General features: G+C 55.2%; 1 protein-coding gene across 7 annotated transcripts; it reads left to right on the plus strand.

Moving 5' to 3' along the window:
• Positions 1-3,829: 3,829 nt before the first annotated feature.
• Positions 3,830-27,053, plus strand: MSI1 (musashi RNA binding protein 1). 7 transcript variants are annotated; one of them, XM_057746876.1, is made up of 16 exons: positions 3,830-3,981; positions 4,331-5,018; positions 5,188-5,228; positions 5,792-5,873; positions 5,972-6,056; positions 8,965-9,006; positions 10,535-10,627; positions 14,184-14,232; positions 15,370-15,452; positions 15,943-16,060; positions 18,592-18,672; positions 19,884-19,940; positions 22,714-22,782; positions 23,571-23,758; positions 24,212-24,275; positions 25,261-25,738. In XM_057746876.1, the coding sequence occupies exons 2-15, from the start codon at positions 4,960-4,962 to the stop codon at positions 24,251-24,253; spliced, it is 1,089 nt and encodes a 362-aa protein (XP_057602859.1). In that variant the 5' UTR covers positions 3,830-3,981; positions 4,331-4,959; the 3' UTR covers positions 24,254-24,275; positions 25,261-25,738. The 7 variants fall into 7 exon arrangements, with proteins under 7 accessions (XP_057602859.1, XP_057602860.1, XP_057602858.1 ...); XM_057746877.1 differs by lacking the exons at positions 3,830-3,981; positions 25,261-25,738 and adding an exon at positions 25,770-27,053 and having other exon boundaries at positions 4,084-5,018; XM_057746875.1 differs by lacking the exon at positions 3,830-3,981 and having other exon boundaries at positions 4,084-5,018.
• Positions 27,054-27,107: the final 54 nt, after the last annotated feature.

The raw sequence follows: 27,107 nt of genomic DNA on the forward strand, positions 1-27,107 counted from the left end.
CTCTTTTCCATAGTGCTGTACCATTTTACATTCCCACCAGCATGTACGAAGGGTCCAATTTCTCCACATCCTTACGAACACTTGGCATTATCTATCTTTCTGAGCATAGCCATCTCAGTGGTTGTGAAGTGGTATCTCATTTTGGCTTTGATTTTCACTTCCCCGATTGCTGGTGATGTTGAGCATCTTTTCATGTGCTTATTAACTACTTACATATTTTCTTTGGAGAAATGTCTATTCGGATCCTTTGTTCATTTGGAATTGAGTTATTTATATTTTTATTATTGAGTTGTATGAATGACTTCTTTATATATTCTAGATACAAGTCCCTCATCAAATATATGACTCGCAAAATTTTTCTCCTGTTGTTTGGGTTGTTTTCTTCACTTTCTTGATGGTGTCCTTTGAAGCGCAAATGTTTTAATTTTAATGGTGTCCAATGGATCTATCTTTCTTTTTATAGTTTTTGGTCTTTGAACAATTCTGAGTTGTTTTTTTATAAATCTATTTATTTATATCTATTTATTGGCTGCGTTGGATCTTTGTTGCTGTGCGTGGGCTTTCTCTAGTTGTGGGGAGCAGGGGTTACTCTTCATTATGGTGCGCAGGCTTCTCATTGTTGTGGCTTCTCTTGTTGCAGAGCATGAGCTCTAGGCACGCGGGCTTCAGTAGCTGTGGCACATGGGCTCAATAGTTGTGGCTTACAGGCTCTAGAGCACAGGTTCAGTAGTTGTGGCACACAGGGTTAGTTGCTCTTCGGCATGTGGGATCTTCCCGGTCCAGGGATCGAACCTGTGTCCCCTGCACTGGCACGCAGACTCTAAACCACTGCATCACCAGGGAAGTCCCTTAGGTTGGTTTTTGTATATGGTGTGAGGTAGAGGTGCCACAATTCTTTTGCATGTGGATATCCAGTTGAAGAGACTGTTCTTTTCCTATTGAATTGTGTTCGTACCCTTATCAAAACATCAGTTGATTGTAAATGTGAGGGTTTATTTCTGGACTCTCAATTCTATTCTGTTGATCTATATGTACATCCTTATGCCAGTTCCACACTGTCCTGAAAGGAACTGAATTTGAACTGGACCAAGTTAACTGAACCTGGCAATGCACAGTCACATTGTCTCCTTACCTCTCCACAGGGCTTCAGAATTTTTAAGGTGTTTTCATATACATGATCTCCCTTAAGGCTTGCAGCAGCTCTGAGAGTAAGTGAAAGTCCAGAAGGCTGAGTGGCAAATCCCTAAACTCCCAACCAGAAACGATGGCCATTCCAGGACCAACCTGTGGATCCTCTGACTCTTGGTTGAGTGCTCTCATTACCCCCAGCCAAGTGCCTGCTGGTTGAGTCCAGAAATTTGGGAAAAGTAAAAAGTATAGAGAGAAATTAGGGCAAAAATGGGGGGGAAGGGTATAAAACAGACTGATTATAACTGTTTGGCTCCTAATCAGCTTATGATAAATTTTCCTGTCTCCTGCATGGACAAGAAATGGGATGTTCTGGGTAATCCAGGGTTTTGCTTGGGTATTGCATTTTCAAAGCATGAGAACACAGTGAAATACTCTCAACACCAAAACCACACAGGCTGTAATTTAATCTTTAATTTTGTTGTTGTTGTCATTCTAGAAGACTCTTTAGTATATTTTAAAGCAGTGTTTCTTCAAAAGTGGTCCAAGGAAAACCACAGCTATCAGCATCATTGGATAGAGGTGCTTGTTTAAAAATCAGTTCTTAGAGTCCCCATCCACTCTGCATCTACTGAAAATAACTGGGTGATTTTTTATGCACGTTAAAGTTTGGGAACCACTGTTTTAGATTGGGGAAAATCAAATTATGAATATCAATTATCATTGCACTTAGATGCAGACATTCTGCTTAAATGAGAGTTTTGGGTAACAGATTAATGGACCTCATTTCCTTCAAGTCTTTGCTAAAACATCACCCTATGAGAACTTTCCTGATTTAAAATTGCTCCCCACCGTCTCCCCCATGCCTCCCACCCTCCCTAGCCCCCTTCTTCTTCCCAGCACTTACCATCACATAACTGATGAATCACTAATTTATTTACCTATTTTTTAAATTATCTGCCTCCTGTCTCTAGCAAGTAAGTTTTGCCAAGGTAGGTGGTAGAAATATAGCACCTAAGACAGTGTCTGCTAGGTAGCAGGTGTTCAATAAATATTTGCGGAGTAAATGTATGTGCCAAGCTGCATCTTGGTGCTTGGGCGAAATAGCATTTTCCCACTGTATTTCTCGAAAGGATTTTTTTAAGTGTAAAGCAATTTATGCTTTAATTCTCTGAGTGATTTTCAGGGTGTATCGTACAAGAGAGAAAGAGCTGGAACTGAATCCTCTAATCTCCTGATTCTGGGGTCTGGGCCAGTCGCTCTAAAGATCATTTTTTCTTAATACCGTTGAGATCTTCAATTTACTAGGAGGATCACCTATTTACAGCTGCATTGTCCTGTGAGGGCTGCCCCTAGGAGGACTCCTTGCCCCTACTGTGAACAAAGTGGGAGGAAGCAATGAGACTGGGATGAACCTGCAGTGGGAGGGGACTTCTGTAAATTCACCCCACACGTGACAGGTAGTGACAAGTAGAAGCTTCCTCCTCTGAGGTCCTGCACGAGGACGCTAATAAATAGATCCTATCTCGCCGGGCTTGGCTGGCTCTACACAAATGACCCTTACCTGTTTCCTACCCTCCAAGCCACCTGCCCAACAGCACCGGCACCAAAATCAACGCTCATGGGCACTTGGGGCTCCCCCCTCCCTGCCCCTCCCCATTGGCCCCATTTTACACACAGGAAACCTGAAATTTAGACCTAGGAATGGTCGCTTCCCTAACATAGAGGTGCTCCCTGCTGACCCTTATCCGTGGCTCTTCCAGGACACACCTGACATTCCAGTTTGTATTAAGATGGTGAGAAATATCCTGTGTGGGGTGCCCCCCCACCCCCAGTCCAGGGGATCCTGAGAAATTGTGGGACCAGTCAGATGATAAAAACAGGAAAAAGCAAGTTTGTTTCTAGTGTTATGCACACAGGGTGGCAGGATATACCTGCTGAGTGTTCCCAGAAAGTCCCTGGGGAAACCATTAACTTGAGTCTCTCACGTTCTTCTACCAGAGGTGGCTGGGGTGGGGGCAGGGAAAGTATACTGAGAGGAGGGGGATGGGTGCCCTTCCAGAGGTCAGGGTTATGTTGCCCAGAGCTCCTGCACACATTAATAAAAGGTGGCTGACTTGGGGATGGAGGTCAAGGTGAGCAAGGGGCTTGTCATCAAGGATTGTCACTGGGTTACGCAGAGTGGATTGAAGAGGCGGGGGAGGGAAAGGAGCGGGAGGTGAGTTGGGAGGGAGGGGCTTGTGTTGCACTGAGACCCCCAGCAGGGTTGGGGATCTGGGGAGGAGTCGACGCCCTAGCCTCCGGCTCTGACCCTTTCTTGGCTGGCTTCGGCCCAGGGATCGAGGAGAGGACAGGGATCGGGAGAGGTGGGGATAGGGAGAGTGGCCTGGATCCGGAGGTGTTCCAGGAGGACCTCCTCGGGGTTCCCAGGCTAGAGGGAGGGAGTTTAAGGGGTGGGTGAGATGGCTCCCAGGAGCCTGGGGAGTAAAGCACTGGAGGATCTCAGAGACCCAGAAGATGGGGGTGTGGGGAGAAGGAAGACGAGAAGGCATTCGCCTCCATGGGGCGTACTCTAAATTGAGTCGGACCGACAGAAGTAACTCCAAACGCAGTGGGTAGGCAGTTTAGGTTCTTCCATCCGATGGGGTGGGGCTTAGAACTCTGCAAAAAAAAAAAAAAAAAAAGAGGTCATTCAGAGGGGAAGGTGCACAACTGAGCCATCGGGCTCCTAAACTGGAAACGGGAGGCTCTGGAGGCGCTGACCTTTCCCCTCGCCTCGGTGGGGAGTGGGCGGTGAGCCTCTGGAACCGGCTTTCCCGAATCCGGACAGAAGTCCGAGTAGGGCTGACACGAGTGAGCCGGGGAGTGAGGGAAACGGTGGCGACTTCTCACACTTGCGGGGTGGGGGTGGGGGTGGGGCAGGGGTTGGCGGAGAGGGCAGCGGCGAGCCAAGAACCGGGGCTCGGGGCTGGGGGTTTGCTCAACAGAGGACAGAGTCCACGACCGTGGACGGAAGGGATCTGGGGGCCTTGAGAGGATGCTCAGAAAGGGTTGAGGGGAACGGACACGGTTTCTGCTGGGGTGCTGAAGGAGGCTCCCCGCTCGGGACGCAAGGCACTGAGAGGGTTCCCCGGAATGGATGTGGGGGATGTGGGACACTGGGAGCGGACCGAGGGCCGATGAGGGTTAAACTCTAAATTAGGATCGGCGGAAATCGGGGGCTCGGAGGGCGATTCTCGCTCCGACTGGGGGAATGGAGGGTTCCTCACCAGCTGGAACGTGAGGGGACCGGGGGGGGTCTATCTCCCTCCCGACCCGGGGAGATTAGGGATCTCTTAGATTCTGGATAGCGGGGACCTAGGAGGGAGGACTGGGGGGTCCCCGATCCGGAACCGAGCTACCTTGAAGGCACCGGGAAGCGCTTCATTCCGGGAGGGCTTTCCCGCGGCCCGGCCCCCGTGCCGCGGTGGGTGGGGGACGCGGCCGCGCCCAGGTCCCGGCCCGCCTCGGGATTCGGGGTCTCTCTCGCCCTCGGGGACCCGGGAGCCCGGCGGGAGCGGGGTCCGGGCGCCGCCGCCTCCGCGGGCGCCCGGGCGGGCGGGCGAGCGCGGGGCTTTATGCTCGCAGGGCGGCGGGGGGAGGAGCCGGCAGGTCGGCCCCCGGCGGGCCCTCCCCTCGGCCGTCCCCGCCCGCCCGCCCGAGCGGGGTCGGGGGAGGGGGCAGCATGGCCTGTCCGTCCGGCCCCCTTCGCCGCGCTCCTCATCTGCCCCGCGCCGAGCGCTGCCGCCGCCGCCGCCGCCGCTCCGCTGCCCGCGCCGCCCGCGGCTCCCGATGGAGACTGACGCGCCCCAGCCCGGCCTCGCCTCCCCGGACTCGCCGCACGACCCCTGGTACGGCCCGGCCCGGCCCGGCCCGGCCTTGCTGGCCCGCGCCCGCCCCGGCCCCGCCAACATGGCCGATCCGGGTCGGGCCGGGCCTCCCCGGGGCCCGGGCCCGCGCCCCCTGCGCCCGGGCGCCCAGCGCTCACGCGGGCCCTTTGTGTCTCTCCTCCTCCCGCAGCAAGATGTTCATCGGGGGACTCAGTTGGCAGACTACGCAGGGTGAGCGAGCCCGGGAGCGCCCGCCGGCCCGGCGGGGCACCCGGGACCCCCCGGCGCCCCGGAACCGGACACCCCAGCCCGGCCCTGCGCCCCGCTGACCCCGGGCGCCCCCACGCCCTGTTTCGCGCCCCGCCCGGGGACCCCGAGAGCGCAGGGCGATCGGCGAGCGCGCACGGCCCAGCGGGTGGAGGGGAAGAGATGAGGGGTTCAGGGGGCATCGGGGGGGTGGGCTGGGCCCCCGGGACCCGCCGGCGGCAGCGCCAACTCCGCTCGCACCTGCGGCTCAAACTTTTGTGAGGCGGCTCCCGGAGCGGCGGGAACCCGGCCGGAGCCGTCCCCCCTCCAGCCCAGCTCGGCCCGCGGCTTCCTGGGGCCCCCGTGGGCGCCAGGAGGCTCCATGGGAGCCGGGTGACGACCAGGGGTGGGGGGAAGCGGTGGAGAGCGTGCAGGCTGCTTGGCGCGGGGGCGGCCGGGCCGCGCCGGGGTCACTGGGGGCAAAGGACGGGGGAAGGGGGGAAGGGCGCGGGGCGCGGGCTGGTCCGAAGGCGGGTGTGTGGTTACAGAAGGGCTGCGCGAATACTTCGGCCAGTTCGGGGAGGTGAAGGAGTGTCTGGTGATGCGGGACCCCCTGACCAAGAGATCCAGGTGAGTCCCTCACCCCCTCCTGCTGCTCCCGGCTCGCCCCCCTCCGCCGCCACTCGCTGCCTTGTAACCATCTGCCTCTCCCTCACTACGGCGCGCAGGGGTTTCGGCTTCGTCACTTTCATGGACCAGGCGGGGGTGGATAAAGTACTGGCTCAGTCGCGGCACGAGCTCGACTCCAAAACAGTGAGTGGCCCTCGGGGCTTCGGGGGTCCTTTGGGAGAGGGAGGTCGCTGGAGGAGAGGGTCAGGACTCTCCCCAGGGCACAGTTGGATGGGGTCCTGAAGGGAGGAGGAGTTCTCTGAGTAGAAGGGCTGCCACGCTCTGAAACTTTGTCACTAGAGTTGAGGGGAGACGAGCAGGAAAATCCCAGGCCAGCTATGAGATGTCACATCCCCCCAACCCCTCCAGTACCGGTGAGGGAAGATGCCACTACCAGCCCATCACTGTACATACTAATCTCGATGCCTCAGAGAGGAGCTTGGGGTGGGGCTAGGTCCCTCCCCTAGCCCAAATTGGGTGAGTCAGGGCTGCAGTGACCCACCCGTGGCTTCTCTGAACTCTAACTAGTATTTGGCTCCCCCCCCCCCCCCATTCCAGACCAATGGCAAAGTATCACTGAATCCCCCTCCCTTCTTCCCTCCCTCCCTCTCCTGACTTTTGGTCGATGAGCTGCTTGCTTTGTGTGGAAGACATGAACCTGCTTTGCCCATGAAGGGATTTATGAGAAGGGAGCTAGCTTGCCTGGAAACAACTCTTCCTGGCTAGATCTGAGGAGAAGCTGCTTATTGGGCGTTCAAACTCCGGAACATTTTGCTGCTGTCTCACTGCTCCCCCAGTGTCATGGGCCCTGCAGGGGGCGCTGGCCCAGGCCCCAGCTCAAGGGGAGAGGGAAAAGGAGAAAGCAGAGGAGGGGTTCCTCTGTGATGGGGTGACTGTCTGCCAGGGGGCCGGGACAGAGCAATCTCTGTCCACACTCCTCCACTGTCCTCCAGCCCTGGGCCTCCCTGCTTGGGTCAGTCACTGGCTCCTGTTTACCTGCAACAATAGCTGGTTGTGCCCAAGAATTTGTTAAATTACCGCCTGTCCCCAGCTCCTGTTATCTCTGCCCAGTGGCTCCCACTCCTGCTCGCAGTAATGAGCAAATGAGGCCAGGCCTCAACTTTGCCGGCTCTGAAAGGATCTTCTTGGCGCAGACTGAGTGACCCAAGCAGGGAATGGAGAGACAGTGGCCTATTGTTTTTGGTGATTATCTGCCATCAAGCTGCCTGTTCTCCTAACATCCCCTGTCCTCAGAATGCACTGATGGCTTCTGCAGCGCTCAGGAAGCCAAGATTTTGGGTCTGGGGCTGGAGCTGAGGGCGGGGGCGTGGAAGATTGATAAGGGGAAGAGAGAGCTGAGGAAGGAGGATGAGATGGGCATCCTTCTGAGATTCGGGACTTGAAAAGGGCAAGGGCTTTGTGCTTGGCATTCTCCAGCCTGGGAAAGGGGGGTGTGGGGAGGAAGAGAGGTTTATTGCGGGGAGTCTATTTTGGGTTCTGACTTTCACCTTTTATTTACTTGTTGGGTTTTATGTTGCCAGCTGTGAGTCAGAGTAGAGGTAGGATGTGTCAGGGATTGGGTGTGCGTGGGTCTGTGGGACGTGGCTTGGGTACCATCTCCCCATCAGTGTCTGTGCAGGGGAACTGTCTGAGGTGTGCTCTAGTGGCCTCCAGGAGAAATAGAAAGGCGAACATGTCCCATCAAGGTACAAAATCATACCTTCAGACAGGAGAACGGGCAGCTGTGATTATCCCTGGAGGCCCTTGGGATTTGGGGAGAGAGGAGACATCGCTCAGTGTGGATTTTGGAGGTTCCTTCTCTGTGGGTAGACTCCAGTGGGGGAACCAGGGAGGCTGGTCCCTGGTTTGTGCCATTCAGGCAGGAGGAGCCAGAGCCTGTTGCCTAGAACTAGGCAGAGTTTTGAATGGAAGGAACTCTGGGGAAAGATTGATCTTCCCTGCTATTGGCTGGTGAACTTCTAAGTGGTTTCCACTCATGTGAGTGGCAAGAAACTGTGGAACAACTGGGCCTCATAGGTGGTGCATTGATCACAGTGTCTCGTGTTCTGGCTTTTACTGTTTGTCAGTACGAATACAGCACCCGGGAGTACCCAGGTGCATCTTTGCTTTTCCTCTTTGGTTGTTCACAGCCAAGGGCAAAGGTGGCCCGCTGGTAATAGCACCTTTGTTTGTGCAATGAAGGGCAGTTCACAAAGGAATTCTTTCACCTGCGTTATCTCATTTGCTTCCCTACAGCTGCCTCTGGGAAAAGTGGGTGCTGTTGTCCCCACTTTGCAGATGGGGGAACTGAGGCTCAGAGGGGTCAGGCAAGTTACCAAGATCACAGGGTTGGCCAGGGGCCCAAAGTTTCTGAGTCCAAATCCCATGTTCTTGCATGTCACCAAAGCCTGTGCTCTGCTTCACCCCAAGCCGAGCGGAATTATCAGGGAACTGTTTTGCTTGCAGCCTCAAGCAGGCCTTTTAGATGTCGATGGTATTGGGAAAACAGAACTGAGTCTACCCTTGGTGGTTTATGAACTCTTATCTCGAAGCCTTTTTCAGGCAAAGAGTGTTTCCATTCACAAGGCTTCCGAAGTCTGGATCGCATGCCTCACCTGGACAGGTATCTGTCAGACAGGAAGGCCCTCGATATACCTGGTAGTGGAAGGAATAACACTTTGCTTACTTTTTTCTGGTTCTTGCTGAGGGCTAGACAACAAGTGCTTTGTAAGCATTACCTCAAATAATCTGCAGACGACCCTTTGAGGTGGATATTAGTATTGACCCATTTTGCGGGTGAGCTCAAGCCTGAACCTCAGAGAGGTTAAGTAATTTGTGCAAGACCTCACAGCTGGGAAGCAGTGTAAGTGGGGTTTGGACCCAACAGCCCAGCTCTAGGGCCTAAATGCTTAACTGTTACATTTTCCTGCCAGAGGCTGTGGTGGTTTCTGTCACCTCTGTGTCACCTCTATGTCCTGGGATAAGAGAGCGCCTCAGATCTGCAGGCTGAGTGTGATAACCAAGACCCCTCTACCTCTTTCTTCCCATTCAGATTGATCCCAAGGTGGCCTTTCCTCGGCGAGCACAGCCTAAGGTAGGTGTGTTTGTGTCTGAGAGCAGCTCTGTACCACCAGCAGTGATTTTCCCAGCATTCCCTTCTATGGAAGAGGCTTCTGGTTGGAGTGTTAATGGCATGGACTGGGATGGGAGGAGGGAGGATTCTTGATGTCCTTGTTCTGGGAATTGCAGACACCATGCATTTTTCCGTCTGTGCTATGGGGTGGACTAGAGAGAGGGGGCTGCAAGTGTTGAGAGGAGGAGGAACCCCTCAGGCGACGCATTGCCCTGTATTTGAAGCCAGTACACTTTGGACCTTGAGTCTAATTCTGACTTTGGAAATCACAGCCTCTATGCCCAGTGCCTCTGGGGGGTCAAACACAGCCCAGACTTACCCCCTGAGGCTGAGCTAGAGTTAGTCCAGGGAGCTACCTCTGACCCCCCAGTCACCCCCCCCCCCCCCCCCCCGCCTCTGGGGTGAGGTGTGTTGGGATTGCAGAGTGGGAAGGCATCATGGCATTTGTCACCTGTTATCTTTCAACTTGGGTGACTGCGGCTGCCCTCCCAAGTGTTCTTTTTCCCTGGTGCTGTGGCAAGTTTTTCTGGGTGTACGAAAAACAGGTTTCTGGGTGGTAGAGCTATACAGGATGCAAAACTTTCAGTGCAGAACAGAGATCTATTCCAGGTCCCAGGGCAGCTAGCCACATCTTAATTTTTAAGCGGTCAAAAACAGGAGACAAGTGGAAGGCTGACTACGGTACAGAGATCAGGACCTCTGAGTCTGCTGATTTATCATGTGTCCTGGGACTAGGTCCCTCTCCAGAAGACCTCAGTTCCCCCTTTGCAAGGGGTTGGTAGGAACTTGGATGCTTTAAGACTTTGAGTCATGGCGCCCAGCTCCTGCCACGGCAAAGGGAGAGGGGCAGGTTTTAGGAGACAGGAAAAGGGCATCCCTGGAAGGGTCCAGCGGAGGGCCTGAAGGCAATTATGGAGCAGGTATTTGAAGGAAGCCGCACCAGGGAGCACATGGTCGGAATTGGGTTAATTCCATTAAGCAGTTTGGTGACAGAAGGTGCTTTCGTGTTAGGATGGGGCTGGGAATTGCCGTGGATTAGCCATGCGCTCCTGGGGTAATTAGGACCATGTGTTCTTCCTAAAACAGGGCTGGGGCCACAGGGCTGCCAGAGGTTGGGTTGGGAGGAGGTCGATAAGGAAAATGTCGGTGTTGCGTTCAGAGGGACCCTGGGATGGGCCTTGGCCTCTCCCAGGAGGGGCTGGTGGGGTCTTTGAGGTGGGCTGTCGGTCTGGGTCACGGCGCTACCCACTTCCTGACATAGACCCCAGGGAGCGAACCAGCCGGGGTGTAGGGTGCGCAGCTGCCCATGACAGGCCTGGGGCGGGGGTCCAAGGGGGAGATCGGGAAGGAGGGGGAGGGCGCGCCTTCCAAGTAGCTGGGGCCACAGAGAGCTCGTCAGCTGGCGCCCTGGCAGGAGGGCTGGAGCCCCTGCTGGTGGCGGTAGGCCGCAGGACTCAGATGCCCCCTCTCTCATTCCCTCCCCTAACAGATGGTGACTCGAACGAAGAAGATCTTTGTTGGGGGGCTGTCAGTAAATACCACAGTGGAGGACGTGAAGCAGTATTTTGAGCAGTTCGGGAAGGTGGGTCAAAACTGGGGGTGCTGGTTGGGGGGAGCACGGTGAAAGTCCTGTAGAATTTTGGTCAGTAGTCAGCGGAGTCCAGCCAGGTCCTTCCAAGTCCTGCAAGAGATGGAAAGGGGGCTGGGTCCTTTCGTGGGTGAGGTTCAGGCTCCGGGCCTATCTGTGGGCTTCAGACTCTGGACACGTCCCCAGGGAGAGAAGCCACACAGTCGCCGTCCCTGTTGTTGCCCTTCTCCTGCTTAGCTTCCTTCTCCTGAGGGAGGCTGTGCTCCCAAAGCCAGCTCAATCCAGTCCCCCCTTGGCCTCCTGGGAGTTTGCACCTGTCCAGTCCACAGGCGGTTGTACCTTCCCCCACTCCTTCCTGGTGAGGATGATAAGGAAACAATAAATATGACTCCCAGTTGTACTCAGGACCCTGCTCGCACAGGAGGGAGCTGGGTGGGGGGGAGGGTGCTGATCTCTTCGCTATTGGGGAGGGGCTGAAGAAACCACCCCAAATTCCTGATCCGTCTCAGAGGACTGGTCCTCAGCTCTGAGGTGCGTGGAGCGTACATTTCTGGGCCCATGCAGAAGCAGATGTGGTGACATCAGACAATAGGGTGTCCCCCAAAAGGGGAGCAATTTGAACACCAAGGTCCCATGGAGGGATGGCTAGGAGGGGACCAAGTTTTAAGTCTGGGGATGAAGTAGGGCTGCTGTGCTTAGTGCTGGGGTCCCGGATCTTTTCTGGCATGAGACAGGCTGCAGGCTGGGTCTCACTTTCCCATCAAGGCTCTTTCAGTTCCCTGTTAGGCAAAGGGCACAGGAGAACGTGGCTTGGGAATGGGATGTGAGCTGGGGACTGGGTAGGTTTCCAGCCCCCTGTCCCTAGGGTAGAAGGGGAGAGGGTGGGAGGTCCCCTGGCCAGCGGATGCTGGCGATGTGGGGGCCAGAGGCCTAGGCTCAGGCGCCTCCTGGGGGACCCGGGTACAGGACCGAGGGCAGGTCGGTGGCCTGGGCCCCAGAGGGAAGGGCGCTCCTGGGAAGCAGCAGGCCCCGCTCGACTCCGGTGGGGTGTCTTTGTGTCTGAGCGCCGAGCATTAGAGCTCGCACTAATCTGATCCAGCAGCTGTGATTGGAGGCCGCCTGCCCCCGGGGCCGGCGTTGCCATGGCAACCGGGCCCCAGGAGAAGCCGTCAGCGGCCGCGTCTTTTGTTCGGGCCTAAATCGGCGTTGGCATGTGAAACCGGCCCGGGGAGGCCAGGGGGAGCCGGAGAATAGGCTGCCAGGGAGCGAGGGGGACAGCCGGGAATGCCAAGGGCCCCGCGACGGGGGGCCCCCCGCCCGGATCGAGGGGCCGCCGCCGAGCGGGGAACAATGGTCAGCCGCCATGGCTGCCACTCAGGCTTAGCGGCCGCCGAACTTGGCGGCTCCCACTGGTCAGCAGGCCTCGGCCGCCTCCCCTCCCCCCGCCCGAGCCCCCCTGCCCCTGGGTTCCCATGGAGACCAAAGCCTATTAAGGACACTGGGCTGGGAGCCTCTCTCCCCCCAGCTGGCCCCAGGAGGGGACACCGGTGGGGGTCCCCTGGACCCCCAGCCACTTTTCCTTGCTCTGTGGCCTGGCCTCAACCCCACTGCCCGACTCTGGGTCTGTCCAGCCAAGGCCCAGGTTGAAGGGTCTGGGGGAGCCAGGGCTGGTGGAGTGGGAAGGTTGAGTGGAGGAAGAATTTGGGCTGAATCAGTTATGGGTCCTGCAGGAACTCAAAGCTGCAGGATTGGGGAGGAGGGTGTGGCTGGTTCATCTGGTCATTTGTTCAAAAAGTAATCACAGTAGCACAAGTTCAGGTGCTGAATAGGGTGGTCATGGTCATACCTGACACAGGCACTGTCTTCATGGAACCTTCAAAGCCAGTGGTGTCCAGCTGTTTTCTCTCTAGCTTTGCCACCCTCCCCCACCATGTGACTGTGGGCAAGCCCCTCTATAATAAAAGTAATAATAATGATAATAATAATGGCTGTTATTTATTAAGCACTTCCTGTATCCAGGTACTGTGAGTTGTGTTACACTCACTACCTCATTTAACTCCTCCCTATAAGACACTGTTAATGCCCATTTAACAGATGAAGAACCTGAATCATAGAGACATAAAGGCGCTTGCCGAGCTTACTTTCCAATTCCAGCCTGTCCTACTCAAAGCCTGTGCTTTTATCACAAGCCTCCTTTCCGGGTTTCTCTTCTCCTTGTGCTGAATGTGAAGTGTCCATCCAGTTTGGACAGTCTAGCTGATTTGGGATTGGGACTCAGATTGGGTCCATAAGAGTGGGAGTGGGGGTGGCACTGAGATGCAGGGCCCTGGGGCAGGAGCCTCCTTGGGAAGAGAGATGTCATTTCCCCCTGAGTTTCTCCAGGGACCCAGCTGCCTCCTGGCTCAGTGTATGTGTGTGTGTGTGGGGGGGGGGGGGGGGGGTCCTGCTTTTCTCAGGGGAAAGTCAGGGGCCCAGTGCCACTTGGTGCCTAAGAAGAGCTGCAGGACCACCCAGTTCAGGGGCTGCCCTTTCCGCTTTAATAAGGCAGATGACGGCCTGGAAAGAGAGCAAAGGAGAGTGGGGAAGAGGCTGTGCCCCAAGGCCTCAGAAAGTTTTCCTTTATCCCTTGGGTGTCTGACCATTTGGGGGAGGGTCAGCAGCTGGAGTGGGATGTGTGGGGGGAGGCAGTATCAGAGCGGCCCCTGATTTCCACCGAGGATGAATCAGACCTTAGTCTAACCCCATGAGACAGCTGACATTGGCTGTAGAATTAAGAGGGCAAGGAAGAAGCAGCAGATGTAGGCAAAGGGAAGCTGGGGCTGCAGAAGGGAAGCGAAGGCCTTTGGCTGTCCCTGTACCCAAGAGGATGCCTTGAGAGAGTAGCAAGAAGAGAAGACTGGGGTCCAAGGGATGGGGGATAATGTAGACCCTCCCCCTTCCTCCGCCCCTTTCCCCTCCCCCAGTCAGTGGGAGGCAAGCAGCCCAGGCACTGAACTCTACTTGCTTTAATTATAGCCTCTAGCAAAAGGAAACCTCAATTAGAGGAAAAGATCTGTACCAGGAGAGGGGAGTTGGGTCTGGCTGGAGTGGCTGCTGTCCTCCTGGCCTTTTGCAAGAAGGAAACAGGCTTTCACTTCTCCATCTCATATCTTACTCCTGTATTTTCTCCTCTGGCACCCAGTCTATGCCTCCTCCTCCCAAGCTTAATTTGCTGTGTGACCTTGGGCAGGTGACTTCAGCTCTCTGAGCCCATTTCCTTATCTATAAAATGAGGATCTTAACCGTGGAAGGAATGTGGAGGAGAGGATGGCGGGGCAACGTGCCAGGCATATATTTGGTGCTTAATATTTGCATTGAGATTCTGGTGGTTGAATGGGGGTGCTGTGGCACCCAGTTGGGGTTGCAGATGAAAAGTTGTCCCCTGCCCAGGTAGCAAGTTTAAGATAAAGCCTGGACTGGGCAAGAGGGGAGTCGGTGTCCGAGCCCTTGCTCCTGGGTTGTGGTGGCGTCCCCTGCGTCTGGCGGGTCCTCCACGGCAGCTGTGTTTCAGGTGGACGATGCCATGCTGATGTTTGACAAAACCACCAACCGGCACCGAGGTGAGTGTGGCCCCCTCCCCCTCCCAGGCCAGGCTGGGGGCCTGTGGTCAGCCAGGGGGCTGCAGGTCACAGCTGCCCTTTCATCTCGCCTCCTGACATCCTATCCCCGAGGATCTGCATCCTCTCCCGGGCCTGGCCTTACAGAAGGCTTTTGTCCCGCCGTTTCCTGTGCTAGAAACTTGCCGAATTGCAGACACCCGAGAGGAGCAGAGGAGCAGACCTCTCCTCCCCCTGCAACTGAGCCCTCCGCCCCCGCTCCAGCCGGTGTCTGCCCAGCCTGGGCTTACCTTGTCCCTGGTAACCAGAGCTTAGGCTGGGCCACCCCAGGGTCAGGCTGACTCCGCAGCCCTGGGCGGTCTGCTCCTACCACTGCCCCCCCCGCCCCACCCCTGGACTGAGCCCAGCCCCCAGCCCCCTTGCCCCTGAACCTGTGAGCATCTGGGCCACCGGCTGCGCGCACTGCCTGGTTGTTGTTCTCCCAAGGGCCCTGCCTTCTGAGAAATCCCATTCCAGCCCCTGGGGCACACCCAGGAGGAGGCGGTGTTGTTTCTCCAGTGCCTTCAGAGCTTTGGGCCTTTTAGCCTGTTTGGGGAGTGGGGTATGTGCTGGTGTGTCTGTGTGTGTGTGTTTGTGCATGTGAGGGTGTCTGTGTCTGAACAGTTGTGTAGATCTAGCGTGTCAGGGTAACTGTACATGTACACAGGAGCCTTTATGCCTTTGTGAGCGCTGGTGAATATATATATACCTAGGGGTGTGTATGTGTGTGTGTATCTGTGTACAAAAATATATTTGTACGTGTTCGTGTAAGTTTTTAAAAGTCTTTGTGTGTGCTCTTTTTCCCTCTTTGGAAAGCATCTGAGGAAAAGGCATGTTGAATGTATTTGCATCACAGCTCTGCCTCTTTCTAACTTGCTGTGTGATCTTGGGCAAGTCACTTCGCTGAGCCTTGGTTTTCACATCTGTGATTTGGGAGTTGAAACCCTGTCTCATCGGGTAGTTGAGAGGTTGCTAGGCTGGGAGCAAAGCCTCTCATTAACTCTTAGACGCTTGCCTGTGAGAGGGGAGCGGTGGTGTTGGTATGACTTGGGGCTGGGTTTTTACCATGAGCCCAGTTCTGACCCTGCCTTTGCCCTCCAGGGTTCGGCTTTGTCACATTTGAGAGCGAGGACATCGTGGAGAAAGTATGTGAAATCCACTTCCACGAAATCAACAACAAAATGGTGAGCCGGGATTGGATGGCGTGGAGGTGCAGAGGGAGACTGGGGCTCCAGGCTGAGCCGGCCAGGGCTGCTTGGAGGTTCTGGAGGCAGGCAGAGGGGTCTCGCAGTCAGTGGGGCAGAGCCAGTTCTCCCACCCCCTGAAAATGTGGATGAGAAGGCAGTGTCCCACAGCTGTTAGAAAGCATGGCTGGTGGGCTCAGAGGGACCTGGGTTGAAATCCTCATTTGGCGCTTACTAGTCTAGTCATTGGGCAGATGACTTCCCTTCTCTGAGCCTCAGTTTTCTCATCTAGAAGATGAGAGTAGCCATGCCTCCATCATAGGGTTGGTGTAAGTGTTCCATGAATTATTGCAACCAAAGCTGATCTCTAGCATGTTGTGATGGCACCGGAAATGGTAACTATGAAATCAACAATAAAGAGGCCGCCAGGGAAAGGAGGGTCGGTGACCCTGGGCCTATAGGAGGGACTGAGCGCCAGGTCTCGTTGCAGGTGGAATGTAAGAAAGCTCAGCCAAAAGAGGTGATGTCACCGACAGGCTCGGCCCGGGGGAGGTCTCGAGTCATGCCTTACGGAATGGACGCCTTCATGCTGGGCATTGGCATGCTGGGTATGTGCTAGGCCTGCACCTGTGGCTTCTTCCTGCCCGGAACTGCTCCTGGGGCTACCAGGGGCCGCGTGGGTGTTGCATCTCCTCTGTGGTCTGCCCTCCTGTCTGAGTGGTTGCACAGGAGTGTGGACCAAGGATCTCAAATCTGGCGGTCCTAGCGAAGGTAGGCCCATTTGGTTGTGGGGTGCTGCCCTCTGGTGGTGACTGAAAGAATGGTCTAGCCGCTCCTTGCTTAATTGGTCCTTCTGTCCATTCTATCTTTGTCCACCCATCTATCCAGTGAACAGTTACTGAGCAACTATAAATGCCAAGCCCTGTGCCAGGAAGTACAATGGTGACTTTCCTTGGAGCTTTACGGTCTGGCAGGGAAAACAAGTAAGAACATAAATAAATAGGTTTAGGAGGAGAAGTTAGGATGCCAAAGGAGTATGGTCATAGGGAAGTTGACCAAGACTTGGAGAAGCTAGGAAAGAAGGGACATTTAAGCTGAGTCTGCAGGTTGAGTAGGAGCTAGTTATGGGAGGGTAGGGAGCAAGGGAGGAAAAAAGTGGTCAGGCAGATGGAACAGCATTGACAGACCCAAAGGCCTTTGGGAAGGTAGAAAGAAGGCTACCTCTCAACTATATTTACTCAGCAGCTTCTGAGAGAGAGGAACTGCCTTTGTGGGGTTTCCCACCAAGTGGGAAACAGGAGTGAATGGGCAGTGTCACCACAGTGAGTAGAGGCTGTGGGAGGCCCGAGGAGGCACCTAAATCTGGGGGTCGGGGAGGCTCCCTGGCAAGGTTACTGTGAGCCTCGGAAGTTAAGCAAGAATCAGCAGTGCTTGGGGCCCACGACTGAGGGTGAAAAATCTGAGCTGGGCCCCCAGGAAGGTCACAGTCTCCCTGGAGAGACAAGATGTATATACACAGAAAGAGAACAGGACAAGGGGGTCTTTATGCTGGGGATGGAGGAGGGGTGCTCTGGGGACTCAGAGGAGGGGTTAGGGCAGGGGCTAGAGGGTCAGGAGTCGGATCACAGAGAGTGGGAGTGAGGATCGTACCCGCCAAGTACAGCATTGTCTTCTCCTGAGGTTTTTTTTTTAAGCTTTTTATTTGGAAGTAATTTCAAACTTCCAGAAGAGTTGGAAAAATAAAGTAGCAGAAAGAACATCCATATGCCCTTTACCAGATTCACCCACTGTTTATATCGTACCCCATTTGCTTTCATCATTTCCTTTGTATGTGTATGTGTACACACACACACACACACACACACACACACACACACACAATACACTTGTGATTTTTCCCTGAATCATTTGAGGGTAAGTTACATGTATTATGGCCCTTGACCTTTAAATACTTCAGTGTGTATTTCCCAAGATTAGGGATGTTTTTTCATGAAACCACACTAAACTTCATACATTTATACTGACACAATATTTTAATCTAATCTGCTGTCTATTTTTTTTATTTTATCAGTTGATCCAATAATGCTCTTTATAGCTATTTTTGTCCTCCAGAACAAGTTCCTGGCTAGAATAAGGTATTGAATTTAGTCGTTCTGTGTCTTTAACCTCCTGTGAAATATTGAGAAAATTTTCTTTTCAGAACAATGCATTAGCAGGTTTCACCCCATTTAAAAAGTGGGGGGAAAAAAGAAAACCTCTAACCAGTAGTGAGAATTGTGGTTAAGAGACTTGAGCCAGTCAGATCTGAATTTGAATCCCAGTTACACCATTATTACTCACTATGTGATCTGTCTTGAAAAACTGCAAATATCTATTATAATAATATATGTATACTAAGTAGCAGGCACAGTGTTGGTGTTGGAGAGACAGAAATAAAAGATGGGGAAGATAGAAAATCAGCACTTAAAGAAATCCTGGGATAAGTTCACATACTGGTCATCAGTGCTATGAAAAGGAAAAACCAGGGTGACGTGACAAATATTGAAAGGGAAAAAACCAGGGAAGGTGACATCACAAATATTGTAACTGATGAGAGGGAGGTCTCTTGTGGGATAACCACTCTGAGGTGACATTTGAGCTGCGTCTTACACAATGAGAAGGACATAGTCCTGTGGAAACCCAGGGAAGAGTGTTCCAGGCAGAGGAATCATCATGTGCAAAGGCCCTGGGGTGGGAAGGAGCTTGGTGAATTTTAGAAACAGCAGGGAGGCCAGTGTAGTTGGAGCAACGTGAGAGGGGCAGGGTGTAGATGAGGACAGAATGGAGGCAGGAGCCAGAGCATGAGGGGCCTTGATTAGAGTTTGGATTATTCTCAGCTAGTAAGTGTCACCTCTCTGGGCCTCAGTGTCTCTATCTGTAAAATGGGACTCCTAATTTTACCTCTTGGGATTCTTACGAGGGTTCAGGAGAGAGTAAAGTGTGCAACAGGCTTTGCACAGGGCTTGGCATGCAGAAGGTAGATGGTAAATATGACTGGTTACTCCTCGTGGTACAAGGTGGGGAGGGAACTGAGAGGCTCACATCCTTCCCTGCTGAGCTGTAGGTAAGGCATCTGACACTGGTCCCCTCACCCTGTCAGGTTACCCTGGTTTCCAAGCCACGACCTATGCCAGCCGGAGTTATACAGGCCTCGCCCCTGGCTACACCTACCAGTTCCCTGGTAAGTCCTGCCCGCTGTCCCTCTGCTGCCAGCATGTCCCCGGTTCCCGAGCAATCTGACTCCTCAGGGCGTTGTCTGGGGGTGCATGGCTTGGGGGAGGTCTGCCTGCTGGAGGCTTGGAAGGAAGGGCATGTCTGAGGAAGGAGCACCTCTCCCCACCCATTCCCCCCTCCCCTCCCCAGAAGCTGGGGATGGGGCTCCCCGTGTGGCCCTGCATGGCACCCCTCCCTCCCATGCTGCCTGCCCCTTGCCTTTCTCTCCTCCCCACCTGCCTCCGGGGTTGCCACTTCCACCAGGAGGGTATCGGGCTTGTGGTGGGGAGCCTCCCTGAGGGCCAACGTTGGTTGTGTCCTGTGGACTCACCTGTAATGACCACGTGCTACGCTGAGCCCCTTTCAAGGCAGATAAGACCTTTTGAGACCCTGAACGCTGAAAAACAAAAAACAATTTAAAAGCATGATGATACCACCCTTATTTGTAATTCAAAATAAAAACAACACTAGGCCTTCGAATAAGTGGCAAGAAGCCCAACAAAGTTCTGAGCTTTCCCATGATGACTATTCAGTATTTTTTTTTTAATATCAAATATCATATTTTTGCAAGGCTTTTGTTTGGTTGGTTTGGGGTCTTGTTTTCCTAGAGGGTCCCCTAAGCACTTGCACCTCAGGCTGTCCAGCTTGGAATCCTCTTTACACTTGATGTTTGCCACTCATCTCTTGGTGGGGGGTATGATGATCCCCATTTTCTAGGTGAGGAAATGGGCTCAGGGGGGAAAAGTGACTGCAACGGTGACTCCATTAGAAAGTGGCAGAGCTGCTCTAGGGTCATCGCTTTTCATCAATGCTACCTTCCCAGCTTCTACTCCCCCTGCCCAAAATAGGAGGAAAGATGGACTCTGGGAGATGTTTTAGTGCAATTTCAAGACTTTTAAGAAAAACAGCGGGAACAGAAGCTCCAGCATCACCTGGTGCCCAGGGTATAGGTGGCAACTCTGCCCGCTCCTCCCTTCTCTGTCTGTCTCCCCGCTCTGTGTCTGTGTCTCCTTCCCCACCCTTGCCTGCTGGGGACCGTGCTCTCCCCATCCCCAGCTCTTGGGTCCTGTGCATGGCCTGTCCCCCAACCCCGTGTCCCCGTGGGTGCGTTTGTTCTCCCTGGGCCATGCCTGAGGGGCCTCCCTGCATCTTCCTAAGCTGTTTTACGTTTCATTTTAGAATTCCGTGTAGAGCGGACCCCTCTCCCGAGCGCCCCAGTCCTCCCCGAGCTTACAGGTCAGTCGCTCGGATTTCGTGCACCTCACAGGCCACATGGGGAGAAAGAGAATGACCCAGGGACCTTCCCAGGGAAAGCTAGCGGGACCCTTTTCTCCTGCCCTCCAGTCCTCCGGCTGTGAGGATATCGCAGACTCCGGCACTGGTCAGTCTGTGTCGCTACGTGGCCCTTAAGGGTGGGGCATAGGGCCAAGCCCAGCAGATGGAGGCAAAGTCACTCAATTCATCCATCTGACAATGCCTCCCATACGCCAGGCACCATGTAGGCGCTGGGATCCAGTGGTGAACCAGGTAGGGTCTCAAACTCAGAGCAAAGGGGACCGGGTGGGGATGTCAGGACGTGGCAATGGGCGTGGCTCCACTCAGCGCCAGCCAACTCTGCCAGGAGGGGATGCAGGCCCAGAACTTTCAGATCTCATTTTCCAAGAGGAGCCAAAAACCCGGCCTTCACTTTCAAATGAATTTTTCAGTTATTTTCAAATGTTGGCTACCAATTTCAAATTTTTAAACTGTTGCGGGCCAAATGAAACATATTTGAGGGCTGAATCCAGCCCATTTGCAACTTCTGGGCAAGTAGATGATGTGCTTGGCCATCTTGAGCTATTTCTCAAGCTGGAGTTTTCACTTGGGCCAGTCAGCCCAGCTCTGGAGCTGGGGCCGGGGCTGAGGCCCAGGCCAAGGGCAAGGGGCGGGCCGGGGTGGAGGCAGGTGAGGTGGGCTGCGAGGGGTTTCTCTGTTCAACCTGCTTCTCCCCCCACCCCATCCCCAGACTCCCCCCGACCTAGCCGTGTGTGGAGGACGCGAGCGTGGATGCTGCTTTAGATGAGACCTTCCTTCCAAGGGATGCTCAGGGGGCCCCCGAAATGGGGGATGGGAAAGAGAAACCTGGGGTGAAGGAAGGGGAGGGAGTCCTGGCGGTGGGGGTGCTAGAGGCTCTGTCCCTGAGCAGAGTGAGTCGGGGGCGGAAAGGGATCTTTCCTACTCCTTCCAGAACTCTTGTGTTGAGGACCTCCTGTGGGAGACACTTTGCCAAGCCCTGGAGGCAAAGCAGGGACCAGACAATCAAGCTCTGACCTGCAGAACTTGTGCTCTAGAGAGAGAGACAAATACTTATTATACACATGAGTAATGCTTTCCTGTCGTGATAAGAGCATGCTGGTTTTGCTTTGTGGAAATGCCTAACTGGGCCCCAAACCAGATCTCAGAGCCCAGCCGTGCCCTTAAAGAACCAAGGGAAGAAATATCCCCTCTGCAGACATTTTGGCCAGCGAGGATGTGCGTTCAAGGCTAAGCAGTTCTTGGAGGTCTAAGGTCCGAACTTTTTCCCTTGCCTTCAAGAGATGAGGGTGTTTCCTTTGTACATTGAATCAATATTTGTTGTGCTAAATGCTGTTCCAGGCAGTGAGGATTCAGCAGGGAATGAGACAGAAAATCCCTGCCCTCCTGGAGCTGATAGTCTCATGGAGGGAGACAGGAATAAACAAGTAAATAAACAAGTAAATCAGATACTTTCACAGGGTGAGAAGTTCCACAAGGAAAATAAAACAGGGAGATGTGCTAGGGTGTTAGGGTCAGGGGCGAGGCGCTGCCTTCGCAGGGGTGGTCAGGGAAGGCTTCCCAGAGGAGGTGACATCTGAGTAAGAAGGTACCAACTCTATGAAGACCTTAGGCAAGGCATCTCCCAACGGTGCAGGAACGCCGTCCTAGACTTTAATCCCCTGGCCCAATGGCCTAACCAAGGACTTTCAGAGTTTTTTTTTTCAGGGTCCCTAGCCCCAGGTCCAGTTCCAACTGAGGGCCAGGGTCAGCAAAACAGCCCCCAGGGGCACATCTTGGGATGGGAGAGGGCGAATGCAAACTCCCCAGACCCTGGCTCTGGGTGGGATTGTAGCCCCTCTGGGCTGCAGTGACAGAGCCAAGCGGCAGGGGGCGCTCACCCCAGACCCGAGGGAGCTCCAGGCTCATGCCAACCGGTTATTTAAGCAGAAGTCCGTCCTAGTCCTAATCCTTCAGCCAACACTTAATGAACACCTACTGTGTGCAAGGTAGGGTGCTAGGCGCTGTGGAGGCGGGGGCCAGGGCGAGGTAGACAGCAAACCAGGGAATAGCCAGATCCCTGTGTCCGAAGAGGGGGTCAGAGAAAAGGGGATGAGGGGACTTGGGGGAGGGACTGGTCACTTCTGCCTGGGTGGTGGTCAAGGGTCCCTGAGGCAGGGAACTGAGTGAACACGATGTATCGAGGACATGCTTGCAGGAGAAGGGGAGAGGGGAGCCAGCCAGGCAGCAGAAGGAGTGAAATGGAGTTGTGGCCTGGACTGGAGTTTAGTAGCTTCAGCCGGATCCCACGTGGGGAGGGGGAGCAATGAATGCACCTCCCAGTCTGTCCCTTGGGGTGACGGCCTGGCTTTTGGTACCCATGTCAATCACTGGCTCCAATTGACTGGGGTTGGGAAGAGGGACATAATCTCTGGGTACCCCTGGGCTAAGTAGCCCCCGTTCAGCAAAGGGCCCTCCCTGGAGAAGGCGGGCAGCTGCGGGCAGCGCTCAGAGCAGCTCACGGGGTTGCCCCGCCCCCACCTTCTATGAGATTTGGGTTGTTCAAGTGTGTCCGTCAAGTCCAGGGGAGAAGCTGAGGCTGGGAGCCTGTCCTCTCTCCTCCCTGACCCCGGGCTGCACTGACCCCCCTGAGGTGGGGTAAGGCCGGAGAGGCTCTGCCCTCATCCCCCCATTCTCCTCGGCCGCCGCACTGAAGCACCCATACCTTTCCTTCCAGCCATTCCTCTCACCGCTTACGGACCCATGGCTGCGGCGGCGGCGGCAGCAGCTGTGGTTCGAGGGACAGGTGAGGCCTTCTGGGGTGCAGGAAGCGAGGTGGGGGGCAGGGGCAGAGAAGTCTAGAGGGAAGGGCAGGCGGCCACCGTCACCCCTTTTCAGAGGGACCCACTTACTCATTCACTCAACAAATAAGAACTGAGCACCTGGCAGGCTGGCCAGGAAGGAGACCGATGTGCCCTCCAGAGCTTACAGGCTGGTGGGGCATCAGGTATGAAAGAGGCAATCACACCGAAGGATGATACTGCCCCGCTGGGGGACGTTGGGTGTCAGAGGAGCTCACAGGCCTCTCCGGAAGGCTTCCAGGAGGTTGCACCTCTTACCTTCCCATTTGAAGGCAAAGGGGAAGAAAAGTATTCCCAGCAGAGGGAAGAGCAGGTGCAAAGGCTCGGAGGCCAGTTAGCACGGGTGGAGTGCAGGGGTGGGGAATGGGGAGGAGGTGGGAGCAACCAGGTCCTGGGGAGACACTGAACATTTTAAGCAGTGGAGTGATGTCCATTTTAGAAAATGCACGTAGCTGCAGGGTAGGGACAGGTGTGAAGGGGCCCCAGAGCGGAGGGGAGGTCAGTGAAGTGGTCAGACAGGAGACAATGGGGGCCTGGGCTGGGGTTGATGGGGGTGGAGGGACTCTGAGCAATCTCCAGGCGGTGGTCCCACGTGCCCCGCTGGGATGTGGGGGTGGGGCAGAGGGGCAGGGGTAAGGGTCAGGGTGTCAGGGTGGGTGAAATGGGCTGGAGGGGGTCCTGCGGGGTCACCGTGGGCGCCGGGGCTATCACCATCTTCTTTCTGGGTTGCCAGGCTCTCACCCCTGGACGATGGCTCCCCCTCCAGGTTCGACTCCCAGCCGCACAGGGGGCTTCCTGGGGACCACCAGCCCTGGCCCCATGGCCGAGCTCTATGGGGCAGCCAACCAGGACTCGGCGGTCAGCAGTTACATCAGCGCTGCCAGCCCCGCCCCCAGCACTGGCTTCGGCCACAGTCTTGGGGTGAGTGGCCGGACCTGGAGGACCCTGAAGTTGAAGGAGGAGGAGGCCTTGTCTGTCTGTGGGGGCAGCGGGGAGGCGAGAGATGACGGATGGAGAGAGCGTCACCAGTCGGGGAACAGTGAGGGTCATCATTCCGTCATTCAGTGGGCATTTAATGATTGCCCCCTGCATGCCAGGCATTAGGTGGGCTCTGGGGATACTGTGCAAATGAGACGCGTCATCTCTGCCTGCGTGGAGGCTAGGTTCTAGCTCGGGGGTGCCCTACTCTTAACCAGTGTACTGGTTATATGCAGATTCCCAGGCCCTGCCCGGGATAATCTTTTAGTGGGGGCGATACGGGCAGGGCTAGAGAAGGTCTGTGCCTCACCTGGGGCTCCTGCAGGAGAGAGAAGGAGCCCCTGGGCTTTCTCTGCTGCCCCCAGGAATCTAGAAGTCAAATTCTTTTCTTTCCAGGGCCCCTTGATTGCCACAGCTTTCACCAATGGGTACCACTGAAGCAGGAGACAGGTGGCAGGAGGTGAGGAGGCGGGCTGGGGCCTTGGGGTGGGGGTGGCACCAGGAAGGCTAGTACTGGGCAGCCCAGTGTGGGACACAGACCCTGTCCCCGACTTCATGAAACCCACAGACCAGCGGGGAGACAGACCTTCATCCTAGCAATGGTCAAAGAAGGGGAGAAGCGGCTTAGGGCTCCATAAAGCACGTGAATTATAACAATAAGGCAGCACGTGCCGCCTCCCAGCTGACGCTTTTTAAGATTGTTGATGCTGAGCAACATGGGGGGGGGAGGGAAATCCACAGATTGGCTCCGGTTTTCCAAAGGGCAGGGTTTATCCAGACTAAACATCCATGCCCTTAACACGAGGATTCCACTTCTAGGCATTTGTTTTTAAAACTGCAAATAACCGAAATGCCCATCAGCAGGAGAGCAGTTACATAGACTGCACGCATGCAATGGAATATCACCCGGCTGGTGAAACAGGATACTGTCAACATACATACATGTACAGAGAGTGAGGGGCCAGGAGGACCGTAAACACACAGCCATCATGCTGTGTATGGTGGGGAACTACCTGAAGCAGTGACATTTCCTTCCTTCTTCCATCATTCATTCATTCATTCATTCATTCATTCAAACAACTGTTTATTGGGCAGCATTCCAAGAAAGGGTGAGGTAGAAGACAAATGAGGCCCCTCTCTCTACAGACAAAAAACCGAGGGAGCAGATGACATCATTCCAAATTGCGTGTGAGGGGTCCACCTGGTTTAGGGGTTCAGAGGGCGTCTCTGAGACGATGACATTTGAACAAACCCAACCATTCAAGAATCTAGGGAAGGAGCATTCCAAACAGGGAACAGAAAATGCAAAGTGTAGGAACAAAGCTTGCGCAGGAGGAGATTAGGGAAGAGACCTTATGCACGAGGGTACGTGTGTTCTGGGGGCCGCACAGAGGCGGGGCGGGGGGGGGGGGTAGGACCCCCCGTAACCCGCCGCTGTGTTCCAGCGCCCCGGCCTGCAGCTGACTGAGGACCACGAGTGAGCCAGCCAGGGGGCGGGGACACCTCAGCCGCAGCCGCCGCCCCCTCCCCCGCAGCGACTCGGACGCTGCTGCCCGCCCCCCACTCCCTGGGCCCGGCCCCGGCCCGGCCCCTGCCCTGCTGCTCCCCGGACATCCGTCGTCTGGCTCCCCGACTAACCTGCCCCTCTTCCGCCCCGGGCCCGCTTCCCCCAGCTCCCCTGCGCTGCCCGCTTTTATTTATTTTGGATTAGCCGGTTGTCCACCCCCACCCCGCTGGTTCTCCCCTCCCCGGTCGGGTCTGCGCCCCTCTCTCCCTGCCGAGCCCCTGTAGGACCCCCGAGAAGGCTTTTGTATTTGTGCATAGCTAGAGGGAGGGCGGAGGGGCCTGCTGAAGCCCGCAGCCACAGCCCTGGTTTTTTATTCTGATTTTCCCTCCTTTTCTCTTTCCTTTTTTTTTTTTTTTTTTTAAAGAAACTTTTTTAAACTATTTCTAGGTTTGTGAATGTGAAGCCCCAGGCCGCAGGGGGCAAGGGGCCAGGTGCCCCCCCACCAGCCGAGAACAAATGTCTACGTGGGTGTGGGCCCCTGGCCAGCTCCCCCCAGCCCGGGAGAGGAGGACAGGGCTGCGTAGGCCAGGCCGAGCCCCTGGAGCCATCCCGTCCTGTATCATATGTAAATACGGTGAGGGGACGCGCCCACCCCTCTCTAAGACCCCTTGGGGGTGAGGGCGTTGCCTCGCCCCACCCGGCAGAGGTCTCCCCCACTGCCCTTGTTTCTGTACCTTCCTCAGACACCATTACTGTAAGCTCGCAGGCCTCCGCTGTGGCCGAGGCAGGCCCGCTCTCTCAGGCCCTAGGGGTCAAGGCCTTGGGCCCGCTCACCCCGAAAACCCAGTGTGGGGGCGAGGGACGAGAAGGGCTCTCCCAGAGCCACTGCTGGAAAGGAATTAACTCTCCAAGGTCTCCCCCTGCCCCCTGCCTCGTCAGGCCTTCATGGTTTCTGCCCTGAGTCCCCCATGCGTGGGCACCGGGGGGGGGGGGGGGGGGGAGGCACTTTGGGAAGGGGCGGACCCCAGGGGAAAGCAAAGGGCTTCTCAGGGAACCCCCACATTCTCTCACTGAAGTTCCCCACCAGGACGGTCCCGTGGCCAGAGCCCCTTGGCAGTCCCAAGCCCCCGAGCCCCCTTCAAAGGAAAAAGAGGCTCAGGTCGTGATTCTTCGTGCACAGCGAGCGACCAGGCTGGTGTGGCAGGGCTGAGGCCCAGCACCCCTCACCCCCTCCACCGCCGTCCCCCCTCTCTGTGTCCCTCTCCCCCAGGTCTGAGGCTGGGGACCTAAGCTCCCTTCCCCCTCATAGTCCCCACCCCTGAAAGACCCCTTTGGAGAGTTCATTGTCTGCGCGAGGTGCTTAACCTGTTAGCCCTGAGAACACAAAGCAATAATCTTTGTTACTGAGATGCGCGGCTGTTCGTGGTTTTTGTTTTTTTGGGTTTTTTTGTTTTTAAATGTTTCCTAATAAAAGAGAAGCTGCATTTTATTGGTTTTTATTTTTAATTTTCTACACGGTGGAGCTGAGTCGTGCGAGACTTAGCTTCCCTCTCCTCCCCTTCCTGTGATCCCCCCACCCCCCACCCCGCTGGGCCCACCCCTGGTCTTAGGGCCCTGGAATTCTGTTTTCTGATTTGTTTGGGAAATTTTTTAAAAAGATGTTACACGGTGTTTTGAAGCCAGCAAGTTACCACCCTCCGGTGTCTCTTCTCTCCACATCTGTAACTTCTTTTTCCAGGTTTTATTTTCAGTTTTAAATTCCTAATAAATTATTTGAAAATGGGC

The sequence above is a fragment of the Hippopotamus amphibius genome, chromosome 8 (assembly GCF_030028045.1).
Source record: "Hippopotamus amphibius kiboko isolate mHipAmp2 chromosome 8, mHipAmp2.hap2, whole genome shotgun sequence".
In the NCBI taxonomy this organism is placed as follows: domain Eukaryota; kingdom Metazoa; phylum Chordata; class Mammalia; order Artiodactyla; family Hippopotamidae; genus Hippopotamus; species Hippopotamus amphibius.